Here is a 22,883-nt window from a genome sequence, read left to right as displayed (position 1 = left end):
GGGTAAGTAACTAAAAAAGTTTAAATATACCCCTGAACGATTTAAAAAGTCCAAATGCCCCTACGTGGCTTCTACCGTTAGTGTGAGAGGCATATTTGAACCTTTTTAGTAGTTCAGGGGTATATTTAAGACGAGATAACGTTAAGGACATTTATGAGCCGATAAGTTGAAGAAGGGCAAATATGAAACAAAATCACAAATGTTAAGGGCATTTATGACCCTTTACACCAACCAACTTATGCCTACCACCACCTCTTACAAGTATAGTACCTTAACTCTACTCACAAAATCTTAGAAAAGGGATCATATAAATTGTACTCCAATTCAACCACACACTATCTTACTGTCTAAAAAGTGAACTTAACAAGGATCAAATAAGTTGTACTCCCATTCAACCAAATACTATCTCACCTTCCCCACTATTCACAAATCCACCTTCAATTAAAAAAAAAAAATACAAAGAAACGGCATTGTAAAATCAAGGATCCAGATTGAAGTCATTGCTTTATAAGGATATAGTAATATATCAAACTGCTCTCCTATACTTTCCCTCTAATACTAAATGGCATAGTCAAAGAACACACGAAATTTATCTTCACACCACTCCTTGAAAACTAGACTACTACTGCAAAAATATAACCTGTTTCGTTTCTCAGGGAAGAAGGTGAGCAGGCCCCTAGGTGGTGGTTGTGGTTTTTCATTTTCTCTTCTTTTTTCATGGTGAAGCGGGGATGTGGGAGGACTGGTTCCTTTCTCCATGCTATGAAAGCTTTCTAGTTTCTATTAATTCAAAAAGACGTGCTTGAATTGATATCCGACTTGTTATATCATAAAGAGCTTTACCAATATGCATAAAACTTGAGCCTAAAAGCAACAATAGTTCCTCAACTGCATTTACCAAAAGAAAGGAGTGGGAGAAAGAGATAATGAGAATGCTCCACTTCTAAATTGTAATACATCTGTATTTTATACATGGCCGTTGCCACCATGGATCTGTCTGTTTGGACATGATGAATCACACGGAAGTGCAAAGTGGAAATTGTTCAAAGTTACAGTAGTTATCTATAACAGAATGTCAAGATACCGATTTATGAGGTACCTCCATACCCTTGTTGAGATAAGCAATTCGAAACCCAGAAACCGCTCAGCCTGAATTCAAATCAACAAGCGCTTATATATACCAACCTGCAAACCACGGTAACTTGAATGAATCAAATAATTTTTTCAAGTATTGATAAGCAATTCGAAACCCAGAAACCGCTCAGCCTGAATTCAAATCAGCAAGCGCTTATATATACCAACCTGCAAACCACGGTAACTTGAATGAATCAAATAATTTTTACAAGTATTGATAGTGCCAAATATATTTTTTAGCACTATCAACTTTAAGGACGTAATCTGATTGAGGAAATTTAATTTATTTTTTTACTACCTATCCATTTGATTCACTTTCTCATCAACCCAAGGCCTAAAACTAAAACAAATCAAAAGTTCCATACTGAATAAAAGGAAAGAAATAAGTACCTGATTTTTTACTTTATGAATGGAAGCGGAACACCAATGTCCTCGGGTAAAACAAACCGAATTCCGCATCCTCAACAAAATGTAAGATCCTTGTATAAATGTTTTGCTCAAGCAAATCATAAAATGAGATACTTCTGATGCAACAGCATACAGCCTTTGACTTTAGAAGGAACTGAGGCAATCTTTTATCAACATAAACAACGGATTGGTGTAAGCAGCTCCACCTAATTTCTCAAACATGACCCCGTCCATACGGGCTTGGATTCCATCAGATGATGCCACTTCATTTAGCAACTCTTTTAAAGTTCTATCTGCTCCGGCTAAAGAGCTTCCTATGCCGCTTAAAACTTCTGGTAAGGACGCGGATGGCCTTGACAACTCAACAACAGAAACCTGCAGTTTTAACAACTTATTAGGACCAAGAAATTCATCTCCATTACAAACCCCTTCAAAAAGATAGAGAAAGAGATGAACATAGAAACAAGAAGAGGAAGAATTAACTCGATCAATTAGTTTCAACGGCATTTTTTGCTTAACCAGTCAAAACTTTCTCGCCTCTGACTACCTTCACAGTAACCAATAGTAGAAAGCAGCTTCCAATGTTTGTTAGGTATTATTAACACTAAACTAGTTGGGCATAAAAAATTATCATGCATTTCTTTTTCCAGAATGAGTACCATCGACGGTTCACATTTGACTATGAAAACAATAACTATTGTTTAGATTTTCCTTAAAAAACTATCCTTAACCCATTATAATTTGGCAACATTGAAAGGCGGGATCAGAGTGCACAAAAACAAAGCTAAATCAGCTGCTTGACCGCAGCACATATTAAAGTATCTTGCAGTAAGTCGTGAATAGACCACTGCCATCCTAGTGGTCCACTCTCAACTTTCTTTTTCTTTCTCAAAGGAAAGTTGAGAGTAGACCACTCCGAGGGTGTAGTTTTCTCAGGTATTCTCCTTTTGACTACATATCTCGCTTCATTTTATCTCAAAGTTGGGGCAACTTCCCGATTTTTCTATTCTTTTAATGATGGCAGAAGCAATGAGATTATCTAGAACCTAGTTTTGGCAGGAAAATTCACTAGGTCTCTATTAGAAGATCAAGAGATTCAGATCCTGAAGTTCCCAAGAGACTTCCCAAATTTCACTAGAATGATAGTTGACAAAGATACAATGCATAAACTGATATATAGACTTGACAACCAATGCAAAGCATAGCGCTACAATCTACGTGCTCATACTGAAAAAGCTGTTTTTAACAGCAAAAAAGATTTGCATATGATGCACCTGTCTATCCAGAGGTATATTGGCCTTCTGTTTTGCAATTGCCACAGCACGAGAGAGACCACCGATAGCATCAACTAGACCTCGTGAAAGAGCATCGTTTCCAGTCCAGACTCTCCCTTGTGCAACCTCCTCCATTTTATCCACCTAAAATGCAGTGCTTGGTACTTTCAATCATTGTTGAATAAAAAAACGACTGTTCCATTCTAAGATGTTTCCTTTACCAATACCATACCTTCATTGATCTTGAAAGGGCAGCCTTGTCTCGGAATTGGGTATATGCATGTTGTGCAGATTTAGCAAACAGTTCTGCTTCCTCAGGACTACAGATGAACTTCTATGTGAGAAAATACTAATCAAAATACAAGCTAAAACCCAATATTTGGATTTCCATTTGTAAGCAATTAAAAAAGCTAAGCTCAAAAGCCACCAAGCAAGAACCAAGTGTATGCAACAGTAGAAGGGGAAGTTCTGATTTTGGTGTAAGGCATAAGTACAGAAGTTATGCTAGTTTCTAAGATCGAAATTCAGCTGGTTATAGAGACCCCAACTGAAGCACTAAGAACAGTAAGGATGTAACATGAAATTCATGACTTAAGGTTATACAACAACAACAACAGCATACCCAGTGAGAACCCATAAGTGGGGTCTAGCGAGGGTGGGGTGTACGCAGACCTTACCCCCCCCCCCCACCTATGGGGGTAGAGAGACTGTTTCCGATAGACCCTCTGTAACATCTCGTGCCTTTGGGCTAAGGTTCACCCCTCAGATGGGGGTATAATGGAACCAAGATGGGAAGTGTTTTGAAACCTATGAAAGGTATAAGAAGAGTCTTTGGGCAAAGTAAAGTCGGAAGCTACTCTACGGAGCATGTTTTCAAGTGAGATTTCACCAGGAATCACTTGAAGGGAGTATTCGGAAAAATCTATAATGAATTTGAGAAAACTTAAAACATGAAAGTTGTAGCCCTTTGAAATACCCTTCCATCCATATGTGATGGAGCCCAAACGGACATCTGTACAAAAAGTTATGTACGTTTTACTAAACAGTGTTCTGCCGACTTACGGCAGAATTTACGAGCCGTGAATCTGGGCCCTAAAAACTTTTACAGGCCGTAATCTGGCCGTAAATTCTGCCCAAAAATCACACACACTGTTATTGATTTGCGGTAGATTTTACGGTCGTAAATCTGATTTACGGGCCGTAAAATGGGCCTAAACTGGGCGTAAAACAGGTCCGATAGCAACTTTAAAACTCCGTTTTTTGGTTTTTTCGCTTCATTCTTCACATCCCCAAGCCCTAGAATGACCATTCTCTCTTCTCCTCATCCTCATGCATCAAGGTAAGTCCCTCCCATGTATTCCTAAGTGAATTTTAATGATTATACATGAATTCTAAATGAAATCCTATGTTACCAACCTGAAAACCCTTCTCAAAGGTTCAAGTGAAGGTTTTTGGGTTTCTCCTCCAAAGATTGGATTTTCTTCGAGTTTAGGAGCGATTAAGGTATCTACTAATATAAGGCTAACTATCTACGTGTGGGAATGATTATGATTCTCTTCACGCCATGTTCGTTCATGTCTTCCACGAATTTCCCATTCTTATGAGTATTAAAACCTAGCTTCATGAAAAGCTTAAAAGTCCTTATAGTCTAAATAACGAACTTCGTATTTCATGCATGTACATCATTCGGAGCATCATGAACTCATCACGTAATCCATGAATACTCATATCTTGATTTCCATGAGTTTCAAGCACATAATATGAATAAGTATATGAATTATTATTGTTATATTACATGAATCCCATGTCTCATGAAAACTATATTATGTATACATGTTATGAATTCTATTATGAATCACGTTATGAAAAATCATGGGCTCAGATGTCATCTATATTCATGTTCATGTTTTTGGGAGTTGCACAGGTTACCGGAAAGGTTTAATACCTGAAACTATGTAGGCTAGCGTAGGATAAGGATTGCTTCGCCCAGTTAGGACGATTCCTTCATGTTCCCATTGCGGGGTATTTCATGAATCCATTCATGTCATATTTATGTCTTGTACCCCGATAAGGTATGAGATAGCTTAGCTAATCGGGCAGAGATCAGACGCCATGTGCTCACGTGGTGGTAACATGTCGGTTATACTAAGGCTCTCCCACTTAAAATGTTTTACTCATGTTATATTAGAATTTCATGGGTGTGGCTAAATGAAGCATGGGCTCTACAAAGAACCCATCTGTTTGAAAATGCTCCCAGGCACACTCCCCAAGAAAGTTCTCTCTCCTACTTTTTAGGAGGGGATCTAACCCTTTTCCGGTGACTTTCTACCGGAATTTCTTTCTATCTCTCCCATCAATTCTCAAGTTATTACCTTCTGTGATATCTTATCCTTCTCTTTCAGTTCGACAACTTAGATTCTCTTCTCAAACATGGGTGACAATAGGATTTACTTCAATGCAGGGTTTAAATCCTTTGACATTACTAGATGGTCTTCTGGAAACTCTGACTGGTATGAATGGGTAGAAAGAAGTAGAAAGATGATGAGGAGGACATCCATAAGTAGAAAAATCATGGAGTGGATCATTTTCACTTTGAAAGAAGCCTCAACAGATCAGAAGAAAGTGGTGAGGAGATGGAAAACTTCTGAACGAGAAGCAGAGCACTTTTGCACCAGGAAACATAATGAGCATGGGAGATATATGAGCATCCTATCTTTAAATGGTAGTGGCAGATCAGTCCTCATTATTCCAGAGCCTGTATTGAATGCTGGATGGGTTGACTTAGCATTTAAGATTGAAAGATTCATTAAGTGCCACTCAAAGCAGGAACAAGCAGCCCCTCCTAGAATTAATGAAACCAACTACCCTTTCTCAAAGGTAGTACAAGAGAGTAAATGGCAGTCGAGAAATCTCCGTACAGCAGAGGTTAAAAGCAAGAAGGGAAGCATTGAAATATCAGAATCATCTGCAAATCAGGAAAATGGGCTCTTGAAGAGATGTTTAGTTGGATGTTGTGGAGAAAAGTCAAAGGAAAAACCTACCCTAGCAGATATAAGGAGATGGTCTTCATCCAACTGGAAAAAGGCTATTGGGTTAAACATCTACGAGCTTTACAATGATATGTTCCTATTTGAATTCCCAAATAGACATATGGCTGAACAAACTCTCCAAGGACAATGGAGGTGGAAGAACATCTGTTTTAACCTCGAATGGTGGAGCCCATTATCAGGAAGTGTCTCAAACTCCATTGAAGTAAAGGAGACTTGGATCAGAGCAGTGGGCATTCCACTGCATTTGTGGTCACAGAAAATTTTCCAAGAAATAGGTGAAATCTGTGGGGGATGGGTGACTACAGAGAAGGAGACATAACTCAAGAACCATATGAAATGGGCAAGAATCTTGGTGTCCAATGATGGTAGATTTATTCCAAGGGAGGTGTCGATCAATCGTAATGGAATCACATATTACTTCCCAATCTGAGTGGAAAGTAAAACGAGATTCGAAATCACACCGGAAAAGGAAGGAAGAACCATCAGAGATGCTGCTGTAGATGATGCTGTGAAAGATCCAGGTAAAGCTATTGCATGCTGGGTAAAAGGAGATGACCTCTGCAAAGAAGTACAAGAATCTCATCCTCCTAGGGATTCTAAAGATATGCATCACATGGGACTGTCAGATACAGTAGTTGACTTCCCATCAGAGGTATCATGTGATGGGCAAGTGAACAGTTTAAATGAAATTTCAGGATTGGGCCGGGTATGTGAGCCCACACCTCAGAAACCTCTGAAAGTGATAAATGGGCCTGATTTTGCTGGACAAGTTATCTTTAATGACTTAACTTGTGATTATTACTTGCCCTCAACATTGTACAACAACAATTGGCACTGCATGACCATGGCTGAGCTCTCAAAACAAAAAGAAAAGCATGCATGCACACAAACTGCAAAGGAAGGGAACACTTTTGCAGAAGTGGTGATGAACTTGTCTAGGGAGGTGATTGGGGAAACTTCAAAAGGGGTGGAAAAAGATGATTGGCAGATGGTGGCTGGAGAAAGTGGTGGAAAGTGGGTGGCAGAGGACCCATCTGAGATAGCAGATCTGAATCCTTTCAATGCTATTGAAAACTGGGAAGTTGAGGAGGCAGAGCCTATCCAAATTCAGCAACAGCAAACAATCATGGATAAAGAGCAAGAAGCTTCGGTATGGGTACAACAAAATATGAGCAAATTCAACAAAATCTTTGGGGTAGATTTCCAGGGGCACGAGGAAGAGGCTATGGAACTATTACTGCAAATTGACAGCAGTAGACAAGCAAGAAGAATGGTGCAGGATTCTGAATGCAGAAAAACAAGGTTTAAGGGTGCACAAGAGCTGAAAGGTCTTGTTTCTTTTGATGTTAAATACAAGAGCAATGGGAATAGGTACAAGGGGAGAAGTATCATCCCTGTTTCTTAATGCAGTTCAAACTAGTAACATGGAATGTTAGGGGATTAAACAATAGGGACAAAAGGAGACTGGTGAGCAGTTTAGTTTTTGACTGGAGAGCAGATATCATCTGTTTTCAGGAAACTAAAATTGAGGGTGACATTACAGATCTGGTGAAACAAATCTGGGGGGGGGGAGATGGATTAATTTTGCTTGTTTGGAAGCTAGTGGAACAAGAGGGGGGATTCTGTTGATGTGGGATAAAAGAGTATGGAGGGGGGATATTCTTGAAATAGGTGCTTACACTCTAACCTGCAAGTTTGAAGCACAATTACAAAACTTCTCATGCCATATCACAGGAGTGTATGCTCCAAACTCTTATAAAGAAAGGAGACTGGTGTGGGAAGAATTAGGTTCTGTGAGGGGCTTAATGGAAGGGCCATGGGCTGTTTGTGGAGATTTTAATGTCACCAGGTTTATCTCAGAGAAGAAAAACTGTACTCAAAGAACCAGGGGGATGAAGGAATTTTCTGATTTCATTGAAGACATGAACCTAATTGACCTACAGCTTGAGGATGCTACTTATACTTGGTTCAAAGGTGACAATCTAGAGATAGCTTCTAGAATTGACAGGATACTAATCTCAAAAGAGTTTGATGATAGTTTCAACAATTTGAAACAGATTCCTCTTCAAAGACTGGTTTCAGACCATATTCCTGTTGCTTTACAAGGTGGTTCATGGAATAGGAGTAAGAGTTATTTTAAATTTGAAAACTGGTGGCTAGGCTCCGAGGGTTTTGTGGATAGAGTTAGGGGTTAGTGGAATTCTTTCAACTTCACAGGCAAACCAGACTACATACTTGCTTGTAAATTAAAAGCTCTAAAGTCTAATCTCAAGACTTGGAGCAGAAGTGAGGATGGAAACTTGGGCTCTAAAAGAAGAAGTTTGCTGGGACAGATGGCTGAAATGGATGTAGTGCTGGAAGAAAGAGCCCTAACAAAAGAGGAATCAATCAAGAAGGCAACTTTGCTTATGGAGTATGAGGAGTTGGTCAAGAATGAAGAAATATCTTGGAGACAGAAATCAAGATCACTCTGGTTAAAAGAAGGGGACAAGAACACTAAGTTCTTTCACAAAATGGCAAATGCTCACAGAAGATATAACAATATTGATCAGCTTGTGATTCAGGGAGAAACAATTGAGGAGCCAGCTAGAATTGAAGAAGAGATAATTGATTACTATCAAACGCTGTATTCTGAGACTACACAATGGAGGCCAGCCTGTAACTTCACAAATTGCCCTACTATATCAGAGGAGGAAAAGGAGTCTTTACAAGGCAGTTTTGAAGAAAATGAAGTATTGAGATGTCTAAAATTGTGTGCAGTTGACAAAGCTCCAGGCCCTGATGGATTCACCATGGGTTTCTTCATCAAATGTTGGGAAGTAGTGAAGCATGACATAATGAACACTTTTCACAACTTCCATGAGCAAGGAATTTTTGAGGAAAGTTTTAATGCAACTTTCATTACTCTCATTCCTAAGAAGAAAGGTGCTAAAGAACTAAGGGACTTCAGGCCTATCAGTTTGATAGGCAGTATTTATAAAATCTTTTCCAAAGTGTTGACTGAAAGAATGAAAGGGGTCATTGCAAAACTAGTGGACTCCCAGCAGATGGCCTTCATTAAGGGCAGACAAATTATGGATGCTGTGCTAATAGCTAATGAAGCAGTAGATTCCAGGTTTAAGCAGAAGAAACCTGGAATCCTTTGCAAGTTAGATATTGAAAAAGCATATGATCATCATGTAAACTGGAGGTACTTACTCCAGGTTTTGGAGATGATGGGTTTTGGACAGAAATGGATCCAATGGATCAAATTCTGCATATCAACTGCTAGTTTCTCAGTTCTGATTAATGGTTCCCCAGCAGGTTTTTTTAAAGCACAAAGAGGTCTCAGGCAAGGTGACCCCTTGTCACCTTTCCTATTTTTGATTGCAATGGAAGGTCTAAACAATATGATCAAGACAGCAAAGGCGAATAGGTGGATAAATGGTTTTGAGGTGGCTAGAGCTGGTAATGAAAGTCTGGAGGTGACACATCTCCAATATGCAGATGACACACTAATCTTTTGTGATGCTGAAGAGGAGCAACTAAGGTTTTTAAGGATGATACTAGTCTTATTTGAAGGAATCTCTGGGCTGCACATTAATTGGAGGAAGAGTTTTTTGTATCCTATCAATGAAGTCCCAAACATGAACTTGTTGGCTGCAAATCTAGGTGGTGAAGTAGGTACTTTGCCAACTATCTATCTGGGAATGCCTCTGGGAGCCAAATCTAATTCAACAGAGATTTGGAACAATGTGAGAGGAAACTAGCCAGATGGAAAAGCCAATATTTGTCCTTGGGGGGTAGAGTGACACTCATCAACTCAGTCCTTGATGCTCTACCAACATATATGATGTCCCTGTTTCCAATTCCAACAGGGATTATCAAGAGGTTGGATAGCATTAGGAGGAAATTCCTGTGGCAAGGAAATAAAGAAAAAAAAGGATTTCACTTGGTGAAGTGGAAAGTAGTGATCACTGGCAAGAAGAGTGGGGGACTGGGAATAAAAGATATGAAAATGCAGAGCAAAGCACTCAGAATGAAGTGGCTATGGAAGTATGCCAATGAAAATCAACTTTTATGGAGGAAAGTTATCAATGCAAAATATGAAGAGGAAGATAGCTGGATGACAAAGGAGGTTACCACACCATATGAGGTTAGTCTGTGGAGATCCATAAGAGCCTTATGGAATGAAGTTAAGTGCAACTCCAAGATCAAAGTAGTGAATGGGGTCAAAACCAGATTCTGGAAGGATAATTGGCTTGAGGCTGGTCATCTGGAAACACTATTTCCAGATATATACAACATTGTCTTTGATCATCAAAGGACTGTGGCTGATTTGTGGACACCTCAAGGATGGAATTTCACTTTCAGAAGGCAAATCAATGATTGGGAGATACAAAGAGTGGCTGATTTTCTTAACATATTGCAACAATTTAAGGGACTTCAGCTAGGAGAGGATGTTTTTTGGTGGTTGGGGAATAAAAAAGGAGTGTTCAAAGTTAGTTCAGCCTACAGGATGATGAATCAATCAATTCAACAGATTACCAACTGGCCCTGGAAACACATTTGGAGATCCAAAATCCCACATAAAGTTAGCTGCTTTGTGTGGCTTTTAGCTAAAGAAGCAGTTCTTACACAGGATAATTTGATGAAAAGGGGGATAATTTTATGCTCTAGATGTTTCCTATGTGGAGAAACAGCAGAGACAGTTAACCATCTGTTTCTACACTGTAAGTTTACACAACAGCTTTGGAGAATATTTTTAAATCTCAAAGGTATAGCCTGGACTATGCCTAGCAAGGTTTCAGAGGCTCTAAAGAGTTGGGAAGAGGCAGGATTGCAGGCAAAGAACAGAAATAGATGGAGAATGGTCCCTGCCAGCATATGGTGGGCAATATGGAAGGAGAGAAACTCCAGATGTTTTGAGAGTATAGAGAATGGAGTGCAGAAGGTCAAGTTGAATTGTATTTTATTGCTTTGTTTTTGGTGTAATCAGGCCTACTCAGATGATACTATTTCCATTATTGATGTATTAGATTCAATATAGGATTAGAATAGTAGAGTCTTGGAGTACTTTTGTAGATATGGTTTCAGTACAACCTATGTACTGTTTTGTTCATATCGAATACAATCCAGTTACCAGTTTCAAAAAAAATATTAGAATTTCATGTCAAATGTTTCTCATGTTCATAATCAGCTTACAATTTCAGTTTCAGTTTCCTATTATTTTATGTGCCATGTTATTTCATTCAGTTGTTTTACATACAAGTACAATTCAAATGTACTTACGTCCCTTTTGCCCGAGGCCTGCATTTCACGATGTTGGCATTAATTTACAGGACGACGGATCTGCTCGCTGGGAATCTTCATATCAGCTATTGGTGAGCCCTATTTCATTGGGCGTTATCTTTATTTATGTCCATGTCATGTTAGCTAATAGAGGTATGCCGGGGGCCTTGTCCCGGTAAACAGTTTATCATTCAGATTCATGTTCAGAGGTTTCATAGACTAGTCTAGCATGTCATGTCTGATATTCAGAATCGTATAGCCAGTGTTAGCTCAGTACTTAGTACTTGTTATGTCTTCAGACTATTTTTCGCACTCATGAATAAGACAATATTTTTCAGTATTATTATGATATCACATGTTTTACTGTTACTTTCATGTTTTGAAATCACATTCCGCGTCAGTACGTGTCCCATGTTGATTTAACAAGCCATGTGGTTCGCTCGGTCACATGCAGTCAGGCACCGAGTGTCGTGTCGCGCCTAGGTCATGGTTCGGGGCATGACACCCTGGGCTCAACGAAAAGCGTTTTTCAAAAACAGGTCTGGAAAATACAAGAGTAAAAAAGCTATGATGAAAATATTGAAGAAAGGAAAAGTATTGACAACAAAGATAATAAAGAAACAACAGTAGAAACAAAATTGAAGAGTAAATGGGGTTCAAGCCTTCAAGATGTAAAGGACCACTCAGGCCCCAGCAACATGTATAACCCCAAGGAAGACGAAAAACGTTCACCTGAATGGTCGCTGTTCAGCCGCGGTAAGCTCTGCATATCTTCCCCTTGATATTGTCTCCTTATTGAAGCCGATTCTTTCATATAAATTTCCCAAGTTGAATTTTCCTGCCAAAAACATGTAATTTTAAAATATTGAATCTTAAAAAGTTTGCATGGGCATACATGTGAAAAGCACAGATAGCTCATAAAACCAATTCCACTGTGGAAAACCTCGTACAAGTAAATTTTGTGAATATTAAGGACCAAAATAACTAAAAGTAGGGTTTTTTTTGTGTGTGTGTGTGGGGGGGGGGGGGGGGGTGTTCGGGGAAAACGGAAGACTTCCAGGCAGTGTGGATAGCAAGGGAAACCCGGAGGAACCAAGAAATGGAGAAACTGCAACTATAAAGGATTGACACTAGTATTAGAGCAAATACATGGACTGACATAAAGATGGAGTAAACCAGAAGAGTTGCCACTCCAACAAATCAAAATCTTAGACGTTTCATCAAGATACACGTCAACTCGAGCCAATCTCCACTATTTGCAGGACGGCAGACAGACGGACACACACTCTCTCACTCACACATGCACACACCCACCAAAGAGAATTGTCATCCCAATTTCACTATTATCAGTCCAAGCTCTTCTGATCCAAAACTGTAAAGACAAATCTGGTCCAGAAAAAAAGAAATCAAGCATGGCATGTTTAGAAGGCAAACTTTGTTGTCCTATCTAGATTTACCTGTCACCACACCTATTGAGCCTGTCAATGTAAGGTTCTCTGCCACAATAGCTTGTGCAGCCATTGCCATATAATATCCTCCACTGGCTGCCACATCAGCCATAGATGCTATCACAGGCTTAGATTCTGCCAGCAGTCTGATTTCTCTCCACATTCTGTGAAAAAAGCATCCTGACCAATCAACATAAAGTTTGATTCGAAAATAAAATAACGTTTGTCAGAGTCTACACTATAGAAGGTTTAACATGTGGAAAATAGATGACTGATCTGATGACAGGAAAAGAACAATATCATTACAAGCTGATATAGCTACATTATCATGGAAGAACTCAAAACAGGAGATTAAATTAAAACAAGAGTTGAGATTTCATTTGTACAAGACAATCAACTAAGCAGTTAGGATTTTATGTTTTACTTTTCCTATAAAAAAACTAGTTAAGCCTCTATATCTGGAAGAAGAAATGTAAATGCAAAGATCATAGAAGTTACAGAGAGAATTCAGACAGCCAAGGGACTCCTTACATAGTGCATACAAAGCAAGGAGCCACCACATAACAGGACTTACAAATCAGAAGCAAGAGCATCACCTCCAGGACTATCAATTCGAAGGACAACAGCTTTATACCTTTTCGACTCTGCAAAGCATAGACACACATGAAAAACAAAAACAAAAAGAAGAAAAACTGAAAACCAGAAGAAAGAAGCTAAAATAAGCACCGCAACCACCTAAACCTATCAAAAGCTTTTTTCACCGGTCATTTTTAAATTAAAACACATGAAGTCTCCAAATCTGCTGCAACTTTGAGTATTACCAATGGCTAGTTCCCTCCTTTCGTAAAGGAAAAGGAAGGGATGAGATGAATATGGAAAACTAGCACCCTGATTTCTCCAATGAAACAGCACATGAACGAGCCATAAAGGACTCCTCAGTGGCTTCCCACTTGTTACCTGAAAATTATACATACTGTTCTTCTAACATAACTTCTATAGTTGATAGCCACTTCATGCATTGCATGATAAAAATAAACCTGCAACTACCAAGCTGGCCTTCTCATTTCTAAGGTTCATTGTTAAAAGTCTGAAAAAACAAAAAAGAAACATCGAATATGAAGTGTAGCACTTTGCTTATTCAAGTAAACCTCTAGCAACATAACACTGACAGTCCTCAGAAGAGTCTTTCTCCTTCATACTTAGCAAAAGCTTTTCAACAGTACAAGTCTTTCCATGATCTGAGTTGGAAAGAGTATAGCCAGAACTGCACACTGCAAATAATGCTTTGTGTCTGCAAGTGTCTTTCTGAAACTAAACTTTGGCATTCATGATTTATGGTTAATCAGGATTCACTGTGTAATGACCAACTGTTTTCACATATCTCGACCAGTTATGAATTGTTCAGGAATTGTGCACATACAAGGACAATTCATACCTCGTACACTACGAATTTTCTCAATCAACTTCTCTGCTATAATTCCTGAACTAGGTGAACTAAATGGACCGCGTGTGCGACTAATACCCCCAGAGGCTCGAATCACAGCTATTTGGTCTTTAAAACCTGTTAGACCGAGAGTCCATCTCCTAACTTTTGAATACTTCCTGCGTCAGAATATAGTAAGCACAAAATGTTAAAAGATCCAAAAGGAAAATAGTGCGTAATAGATGAAACAAAGAACATGTGGAGAGAGGATACTAAAACACATGACAATTGATGGTTGGCAAAATCTAACTGACACAAGATATTACACTTTTCCTTAGCCGCTTGGGATATTCTGTAGAATTGCATACAATAATTTTTTCTTACTCTTGAACTCTCTGAAAATTCCAGGGCCATAGATTAGTCCAAGCACAAGAGTGAAGTGCAAGGTCAAATTCCAAAATATTGCATCTTTGTTTAGCACCAGATATCTCCAGTTAATAAAGATCAATAGTTATCACTTATCCACACATGAAAAGCAATGTACAAAATTATTGCACGAAACTATTGGTGCAACCAAAAAAAAAAAAAAAAAAAAACTGAGAAAAAATATCCACGTGACTTGAAATTCAAAAAGAAAAAACCTGTAATCAACTTCAGGGAGCTTTTTATCCTTTGGTATTCCCACACGCTCTTTCAACATTGACATTACCTGAGGAGTTGCAAAAATCAGTGATCCCTTGATTAACCATGGGAGAAAAGGTGTTAAGTTCTTATGCGCATGTCAAGTTCACGAAACAATTTAAACATTTTTATGCAGACGTGATTAAATCCAGTTGGCAGGATACAGAAATGAAGCAAACCCTGTATAAGCTTAGTACAAGATAATGCAGAGATTAACAGTGTGTGCCAGTCTTGTTTTCTAGCCAAAGATGCTAGTGTACAACTTAGTTGCTGTCCTTATAATCACATATAGACCTTCAATACAGATGTCTGAATAATACTGACTGTCTAATCATTAAAAAGACTTTTTAACTTGAAAGAAGCCGATCTCCAAGATTTCATCACTGCCATAAGCTAAAAATAAGATAAGAAAAAAGGTGAAAACACTGGACACTGAGGTCCTCTCTTCACGAGGCTGTAAAAGAGTGTATAGATTGTCATAACCTGTGAAAGCTATCACTTTTTTGTAGATAAAGTTTACTGCTATATCCCACGCTTTCATCAATCCCAGTCCCAGTTTAGGAGACCTACTTTGGCAAGGTTCCTTTAAGTACGTGCTATAAATTGGAAAAGCATATGGAAACCTACTTTGGCAAGCAAAAAGTGCAGAGGCGATGTTGACAAAGTTTAATACACTACTCCCTCCTCTCCAGAAAGAATGAAGGATTCAGAGTATCAGATCCAATTTGGACATTGATGATACAACCTTTAGGAGAGCCACTCCCCAAAAGCTAGATATTGAGGTGGGAGAGCCCAAGGCCATATAAGCCCCACATCAACTTCCCATTTAACCGATGTGGGACTCAAGTCCCAACCCTTGCAATAATATCATAACAAACCACCATGCTCTGCATCCCTCGTCCTCGACGGCTGTGCGCTAGACATTGCTAGCCCCCGCCGAACACTTCCATACCGACATCACCATACAAGGCATGGCACGGACGGAGGTTGGTGGCTCTGATACCATTGATACAACCTTAGGAGAGCCACACCCCAAAAGCTAGCTATTGAGGTGGGAGAGCCCAAGGCTATATAAGCCTCACATCAACTTCCCATTTGAACGATGTGGGACTCAAGTCCCATTCCTTGCAATAATATCATAACAATTGATTTCTTGATCTTTTTAAATTAAATTTGCAACAATTAGGAACTAGATAAAACACACTATATACATCTTTTTATAAATAAAAGAATTCAAAAAATATATCTAAAAATTGTAGTCAAGGAAAAAGATGTTTGACCACACAAACAATAACAGTGTCATATAAAGTAGAATTGAGTACTATTTAATATGAGAATATCTCAACATTCCATGAACAAAAGAATAATACCACATATATAAAAGCTGAATTTTTTAATTTCTAATAAAGAGAGAGGTACAATCATCCCAAAACCTAAACCAGAATGATCAAATTAAATGGCACATACTAGTAGTTAACAAGGCGGGAGTAGCCTCCGTGCTGGACAAGATACGGGAAGCGAGGCTGAGATGGCTCGGACATGTGAAGAGGAGGAGCACTGATGCACCAATAAGGTGGTGTGAGAAGCTGGCGGTGACAGGTTTGAGGAGAGGTAGAGATAGACCGAGGAAGAATTGGAGAGAGGTGATAAGGTAGGACATGACACACCTTCAGCTCACCGAAGACATGACCCTAGATAGGAGAGCATGGAGACTGAGGATTAGGGTAGACCGTCAGTGGTAGAGAATGTTCTAGTCTGGAGCACCTATCTATTTCTTACTGGTATTATTATTATTATATGCTGCATTATCTTGTTCTTCAATTTTATTATTATTGTTGTTTCTTTTACTTTGGTTGTTGTCGTTTCTTGTACTTTGGTTATCTTTACTACTATTTTGTCAGTACTTTTATTTCTTCAATATTTTCATCATAGCATTCACTCTTGCACTTCTTTCATACTGCATACGTCTCACCCTCCCTAAACCCTATTTGTGGGACTATGCTGGGTATGTTGTTATATACTAGTAGTTGACTACATCCTTTTCCTATACTTTCCTAGGGAAAAAAAAAGTAAATCATTACCATTCTAATTTATTTGAAAAGCAACCCCCCACCCCCACCCCCCAAACCCCCCAAAAGAAAAAAAAAAAGAGAGAGAATTCAACCAATAAATCAGTTGAACTTACAAATAATCACAGAACTTTTTTTTTTTTTCTTATAATCAAATAATCACAGAACTGTTTTGCGTAATGCCTCAAGACACCTAGCAACTTATTGTACCTCATCATCATACTTTATATCTGTTATCCAGCTCTCTTCCTTTAGCTTTTCAACCTGGTAAACTCCATCATTGACGAAATGTTCAATGTCTTCTTTTTTCTTCCCTGAGTAAAAAAAATCAGATCATGAATATCCCTGAAAAGCTTTATATTTCCAATATGAACTTCAAATATGAAGTCACCTTTAGTAAGAGCAACTTTTTCGAGCCAATTTCCATAGATATTATCAAGTAATGCAGTTATCATCTCCCGATTTTCATCAGATATACTTTTACGCATTAGTTGATCCCCAGCACTCTTATATTTACCAATTCTTTGCACTTGAGGCTCAATTCCAACTTTCTCAAAGACACCTGCAGAGCAACCCATTTGCTGCAGTTAAGGAGTGATCATAAGCTATTTGAGATCACATTTACATTGTATCTAGCTATGTATAAATAAGAAGCATCTTTCACAATTCAGGCTGCATTCACGTATTCGCTAGAACCCCAATAACACTGGCTAGCAAATTCCAGTAACTCTGAATTTAAATAGGTTTTGCTTTTTGCACTTTCACAAAAGTTGGGGAAAAGTAACAATTATTGCAATGATGGCAAACTCAATATTCCAAAAGGTGTAGCTCAGCCATCAACCCATACATCCAAAATATCATTAAGAATTTAGCACATATGAGATATTTAAGGGGAACTTATCTCTCCAAGATTTTATTTGTTTCAGCTGGGGAGCTAAAGAACTAACCTCCCAAAAATGATGCTTGAACTGTTAAACCATACAACGCAAAGTAAGCACTTGGAGGGGCATAAAGCTCTTGACAAGCACAGCCAATGTAATACTCCTTTTCGCCACAAGCCGGCGCATAGCCAACTATGAATTTACCTGAAAAATAACAAAGCTTAATGCTCTTTCTTACTTTTTTTTTTCTTTTCCTAATTTTAGATTTAAAACAAAATGGATCTCATATGGAACTCCTTCAACATGAGAAGCTTTATTAATCCAACTAATTTGTCAGTCTATAAAAGACAAACTCGTCTCAAGTTTAGATTTGTTGCGCGATTTAGTTACCTCAGATGCTACTGCAAAGCAAAATACTGCAACATGATGATCAACAATAAAGAGATGCCCTTATGATCCCAAGACATGAAAAGGTAATGACATTGATTATTATTTTTAGCATTGCTTTCAATCAGTCAAGCATTGATTAAAATTTTCTCTTCTGGTCTTTAAAGTTTAGGTTCTTATAAGATACTTTTTCAATCTAAATATTCATCTCAACTGAGACATGGCATGACTCCAATCTTATAACATAGGAGGCACTGAAACAGGCACATACTCCAGTCCAACATGTCGGACATACTTGAAAACTTATCACATATGAGATATATAGAATGAGCCAAGAACTTGCCATTCATATGCATTGAGGAATTGGGACTAGTAGGCACAGGGTAAGATGGGAAATCAAGACTAGTACACACATGGATAGCTTTCCTAATTTTAGATTTTAAAACAAAATGGATCTCATATGGAACTCCTTCAACAAGAGAAGCTTAATTAATCCAAGTAATTTGTCAGTCTATACAACATATACTCGTGTCATATTTATATTTGTTGCGCAATTTAGTTACCTCAGATGCTACTGCAAAGCAAAATACAGCAACATGATGATCAATAATAAAGAGATGCCTTTATAATCCCAAGACATGAAAAGGTAGTAACGTTGATTGTTATTTTTAGCACTGCTTTCAATCAGTCAAGCATTGATTAAAATTTTCTCTTCCGGTCTTTAAAGTTTAGGCTGCTTATAAGATACCTTTTCAGTCTAAATATTCATCTCAACTGAGACATGGCATGACTCCAATCTCATAACATAGGAGGCACTGAAATAGGCACATACTCCAGTCCAACATGTCGGACATACTTGAAAACTTATCACATATGAGATGTATAGAATGAGCCAAGAACTTGCCATTCATATGCATTGAGGAATTGGGACTAGTATGCACAGGGATAAGATGGGAAATCGGGACTAGTAGGCACATGGATAGTTCGCCATTCAATCGTAAAGAAATGGGAAACGTTGTGAATTTAATTGTTCCTCAAAGATATAAACCAAGCCAAAAAGGAGTACTTGCCCTATGGTCTAGTTTGTTGGATCTTACATAGTTCTGATTCCAGATAAAACAACTCCCAGGGACCTAGAAATTCCCTTCACCTCTCAAATGAGTTACATGACCGCTTTTGGCATTGATCTCCAATACTCACCTATCTTATTTTGTGGTCTTGGTTTAGGGCTAAGAATATCACCTCCCCTCTAGTCCCTCAACCTAAACGTTTTTAAAGTACAAAAAGGCTTATATATATGGATACTTTCATCTATTCATTATGTCCTTGTTTTCTTATTTCCTGCTTGGATCAAAATATTTTTCTTCCCTGGTTCAAGTTCAACCCTTACAAGCTTTATGCAGACTGACATAGCCAAAATGTCATCTTTTTCCTCTTTCCCAAGTATGTTATACAATTCACTGATTAAGTGACAAGCACATGAACCCATTTCATAAAAGTACAAAGACGAATCCTTGCCTGATTTCCTGAAGTCCAGTATATGCCTCCGAATTTCTTCAACTTTTCCCCAGCCACAACCTAAAGGTTCAATGTGGAGATACACACCAGAGATTCGAGGATCATAAGCGGCCTTCATTAGGTTCTCACAAATTTGAGGTAGAGATAATCCTGAAGAGAAACGGCTCTGTAACTGATCAGATATCTGAGATGACAAAACAGTACAAGCGTTTCAACTACTTCAACTAAACAGATAATAAATACTTGAATAAGAATTAGAGAATAAAAGTATTTGCGGCAATAAATGTGCAACTTCCCCATTCTTTGTCTCTCTATTTAGCTACACTTTGCAATTTGATCATACAATTACCCTTTTAATGATCATATGCAAAATCAGAGGATGAGAAAGGAGCAGATTGAAGATTTGAAAAACCCTCCTTCTCTGCATTATGTGGACTGTTTGGTTGGAAAAGAACCATAGATGTTTCAACGGAAAGCACAGTATCGCTTAACAATAGATGTATTCAGAACTTAAAATTTAAGCATAATGCTGATTTTTCTCTTCCTTACGGATATAATAGGATCCCTGGCCAACTATTCAGCATTTTGTATCTGCAAGTACTATCTTAGTACTGTGCTTCATTAATAACATTACCTTATAAAAAAAAGATCAGATGCACCAGAACTAAAGTTAATGACACTACTCGTTCTACAGCACCTATATTCCTGCAAACTGCAAATTCAATTGGCTTTCAAGTAATAACTTATTATTAACTCCGTAAATGCGTTGGGCAAAGTTTGTTCCCAGCTTACCACCACGGCAATTTATAGTTCAATTACAGTAGTAGTAAATTTCATTACACTATTTGCATATCACCCTAGGATGTCATCGAAATTCGACACTGTTAATATAATCACTTAAAATTTCCAAGTTGATATTCAAATAGCTAACCTGGCCGCGCAATTTCATAGTGAGAACACTGCCTTTGCGGACACGTTCCCAAGGAAAAGCAAAGAGCATTCTAAACTTCACTACTAAGCTCTTCCAAGCACCATACTCCTGAAATTCAAATTCTCCACTCGGATACTGATCCTCCTTTGTAGAACTCTTCGCAACATCATCACCGTTGATTTCAGGACCAGCCTCATCTTTGGAAGATGATGATGATGATGATGATGATACGTCCTCGTTTTTTGTGTCGAAAGCTGAAACAGAGAAATTGCGATGAATATTTTTGCAGGGATTAGGAGTAGTGTAGAGGGGAAAGAAAAAGGAATTGGAATGAAGAGAGATTGGGGAAAGAGTGTGAATTGGATAAGAAGAAGAAGAAGAAGGGGGTTTGGAGAGAGTGGAAGTGACAGTGCGGAAGTGAATGGAGGTGAGACGAGGTGTGGATAAAAACTTCGCCATTCTCTTCTCTGTTTTCCCAACTCAAGTGGAGAAATCAAAGACTTGGAAAAAGGAATGCTTGAATCTTGGAACGCGGTTCCCTAAGTGCCACGTTGTCGTGAACGTTACTACACACCTTTTTTTTTTTTTTTTTTTAATCCTAATTCACAATATGCCCGCTGGGGAAAATATGATGAAAGAAAAAGTTTTTTCTTACCATTGTAGCTCAAATAATTTAAATTTGTGCTGTGTAGTTCATATATGATGATAAAACTTTGAACTAGAGGCTGGAGTAATAACTTTGAGCTCTTAGATCTTTGCATACGGGAGTTTGCAAATTTTCAGAAAAAGATTATTTTAACAATTTCTCGAATACACTAAACAAATCAAAAAAACTGAGTTCAAGTCTAAAACCCGATTGGCAACCACAATTATTCATTTTCTCCCGGAAGCTTTTTTACTTTATTTAAAAATCAGTATTTGACCAAGAAAATTTTAAATACAATTTGATGTTGCATTTAAAATTTGAAAAATATCTAAAATTCTGTTTTCACTTTCAATACATTTAAATAAATGGATTTACATAAGGCACAAATCTCCTTCTAACTAAATCCATTGCAAAAAGTTTTCTGATATCGGTCACTTAATTGCTTCTAATTTCTAACCCAAAACAAACGGTAAAATTCGAAACATTCACAGGAGAAGGGGGTATAACAGCGGGATTTGAAGACACTCGTCCTGGGTCCATTTTTATAAGTTTCCAACTACATCACACTTTTTGGAGTTTCATCTATACGAGTTTTGGATTTTAGGATATTGTTTTGAATTTACGTGTATAAGTTCAAATCCACGATTTTGGAGTTTCACTTATAATATGTAGTTCGACTTTTATAAACTTCGAACTTTAGGATGTTATTCTGGAGTTTCATTTATAGCAATTCAGGACAAAATTTCTGGAGTTTGTGTAGCTATTTTTTTAATACTTTGTTAAATTGTAACTATTTCTCAATTATTTTGCAAACGATAGCTATATTCCAATTAGCAGTGTTCCAAAAGGGGTAACCATGCAGGTGCCATTTTACTTATTCTCATCTTAGACGCTACTAAGGTGAGAGTTGGGGCTAAGTGACACTTGGGTTACGAATGTCATTCAAATGGCCCTAAAATTTCATAAAAATTGCACAGCGGGCTACTTTTTGTCCATGTAGTTGAAGAAGGGTTAAGTTCACAAATAGCCTCCATAAGGGGTGGTCTTGATTTTTTAGCCTTGTTTAACAAAATTTTTAAAAATAACCTCTTCTTCGAAAAATTAGCTAGGCAAAGTTTTTGTTGCCCATCACACATAAGCAGTGAACATAAACTAGTTTTGTCTATAAGATAGAAATTTAGGATATTTCAAGACAGTGAACTTGCTCAATCAATCCCAAGTTTTGTCTTATGAAAAAAACGCTAGAACTTATGTCTGATGGGTTACCGAGTCAAAGCTTTTGTTGTTCATCAGGCATAAGTTGTGGATATAAATTAGTTTTATCTATAATGTAAAAGTTTAAGATATTTCAAGTCAGTGAACCTGCTCAATTGACCGCAAGTTCTAGCTAGAATTTATGTCTGATGGGCAACAAAGTGAATTTATTCAAGTTAAGGCCACTTTTAAAGATTTTGTTAAGCGGAGACAACAATTCAAGACCGAACACCTTTGAGGACACCACACGTCATTTCCTGATTGAAGAATAGGCAGTGTTTTGCATAGTAGTTGAAACTAGTCATTCTTAATGCAAAAATAAATTATGAATAAAAATTATAGCTAAAGAATCTCCAAGACATTATCCGAAAATTCAAACTTATACAAGTAAAAATTCCATAACACTTTATCATGCATGCACCATTTTACTTATTCTTTAAATCATCTAGGTCATTTGCACTTTTATCCTCTTTTGCCCTGATCTTTAATTTTTGTCTCTCATGCCAAA

At 37.9% G+C, this 22,883-nt stretch overlaps 1 protein-coding gene across 6 annotated transcripts; it reads right to left on the bottom strand.

The window, feature by feature from the left end:
* Positions 1-924: 924 nt before the first annotated feature.
* On the bottom strand, positions 925-21,039 carry LOC132632813 (serine protease SPPA, chloroplastic). 6 transcript variants are annotated; one of them, XM_060348904.1, is made up of 14 exons: positions 20,476-21,028; positions 19,545-19,728; positions 17,706-17,843; positions 17,150-17,320; positions 16,969-17,072; positions 14,650-14,717; positions 14,021-14,187; positions 13,182-13,229; positions 12,595-12,765; positions 11,870-11,975; positions 3,049-3,136; positions 2,817-2,960; positions 1,525-1,917; positions 925-1,185 (listed from the first exon to the last, which is right to left on the bottom strand). In XM_060348904.1, exons 1-13 carry the CDS (start codon positions 20,932-20,934, stop codon positions 1,687-1,689), a joined length of 2,079 nt encoding a protein of 692 aa, XP_060204887.1. In that variant the 5' UTR covers positions 20,935-21,028; the 3' UTR covers positions 925-1,185; positions 1,525-1,686. The 6 variants fall into 6 exon arrangements, with proteins under 6 accessions (XP_060204887.1, XP_060204886.1, XP_060204885.1 ...); XM_060348903.1 differs by having other exon boundaries at positions 925-1,302; positions 12,595-12,749; positions 13,160-13,229; positions 20,476-21,023; XM_060348902.1 differs by having other exon boundaries at positions 12,595-12,749; positions 13,160-13,229; positions 20,476-21,023.
* Positions 21,040-22,883: the final 1,844 nt, after the last annotated feature.

Source organism: Lycium barbarum, chromosome 3 (genome assembly GCF_019175385.1).
Source record: "Lycium barbarum isolate Lr01 chromosome 3, ASM1917538v2, whole genome shotgun sequence".
NCBI classification, from domain to species: domain Eukaryota; kingdom Viridiplantae; phylum Streptophyta; class Magnoliopsida; order Solanales; family Solanaceae; genus Lycium; species Lycium barbarum.
Note: the sequence above shows the minus strand (reverse complement) of the source record. Positions and strands in the feature narration are given on the sequence as shown.

Coding starts and splice junctions, on each gene's coding strand:
- LOC132632813 (XM_060348903.1), bottom strand. CDS start 20,934: ATGGCGAAGTTTTTATCCACACCTCGTCTCACCTCCATTCACTTCCGC. Junction 14,188..14,649: donor CTCCCTGAAGTTGATTACAG/GTTTTTTCTTTT, acceptor ATTCTGACGCAG/GAAGTATTCAAAAGTTAGGA. Junction 13,230..14,020: donor GAAAATTCGTAGTGTACGAG/GTATGAATTGTC, acceptor TATGCTTTGCAG/AGTCGAAAAGGTATAAAGCT.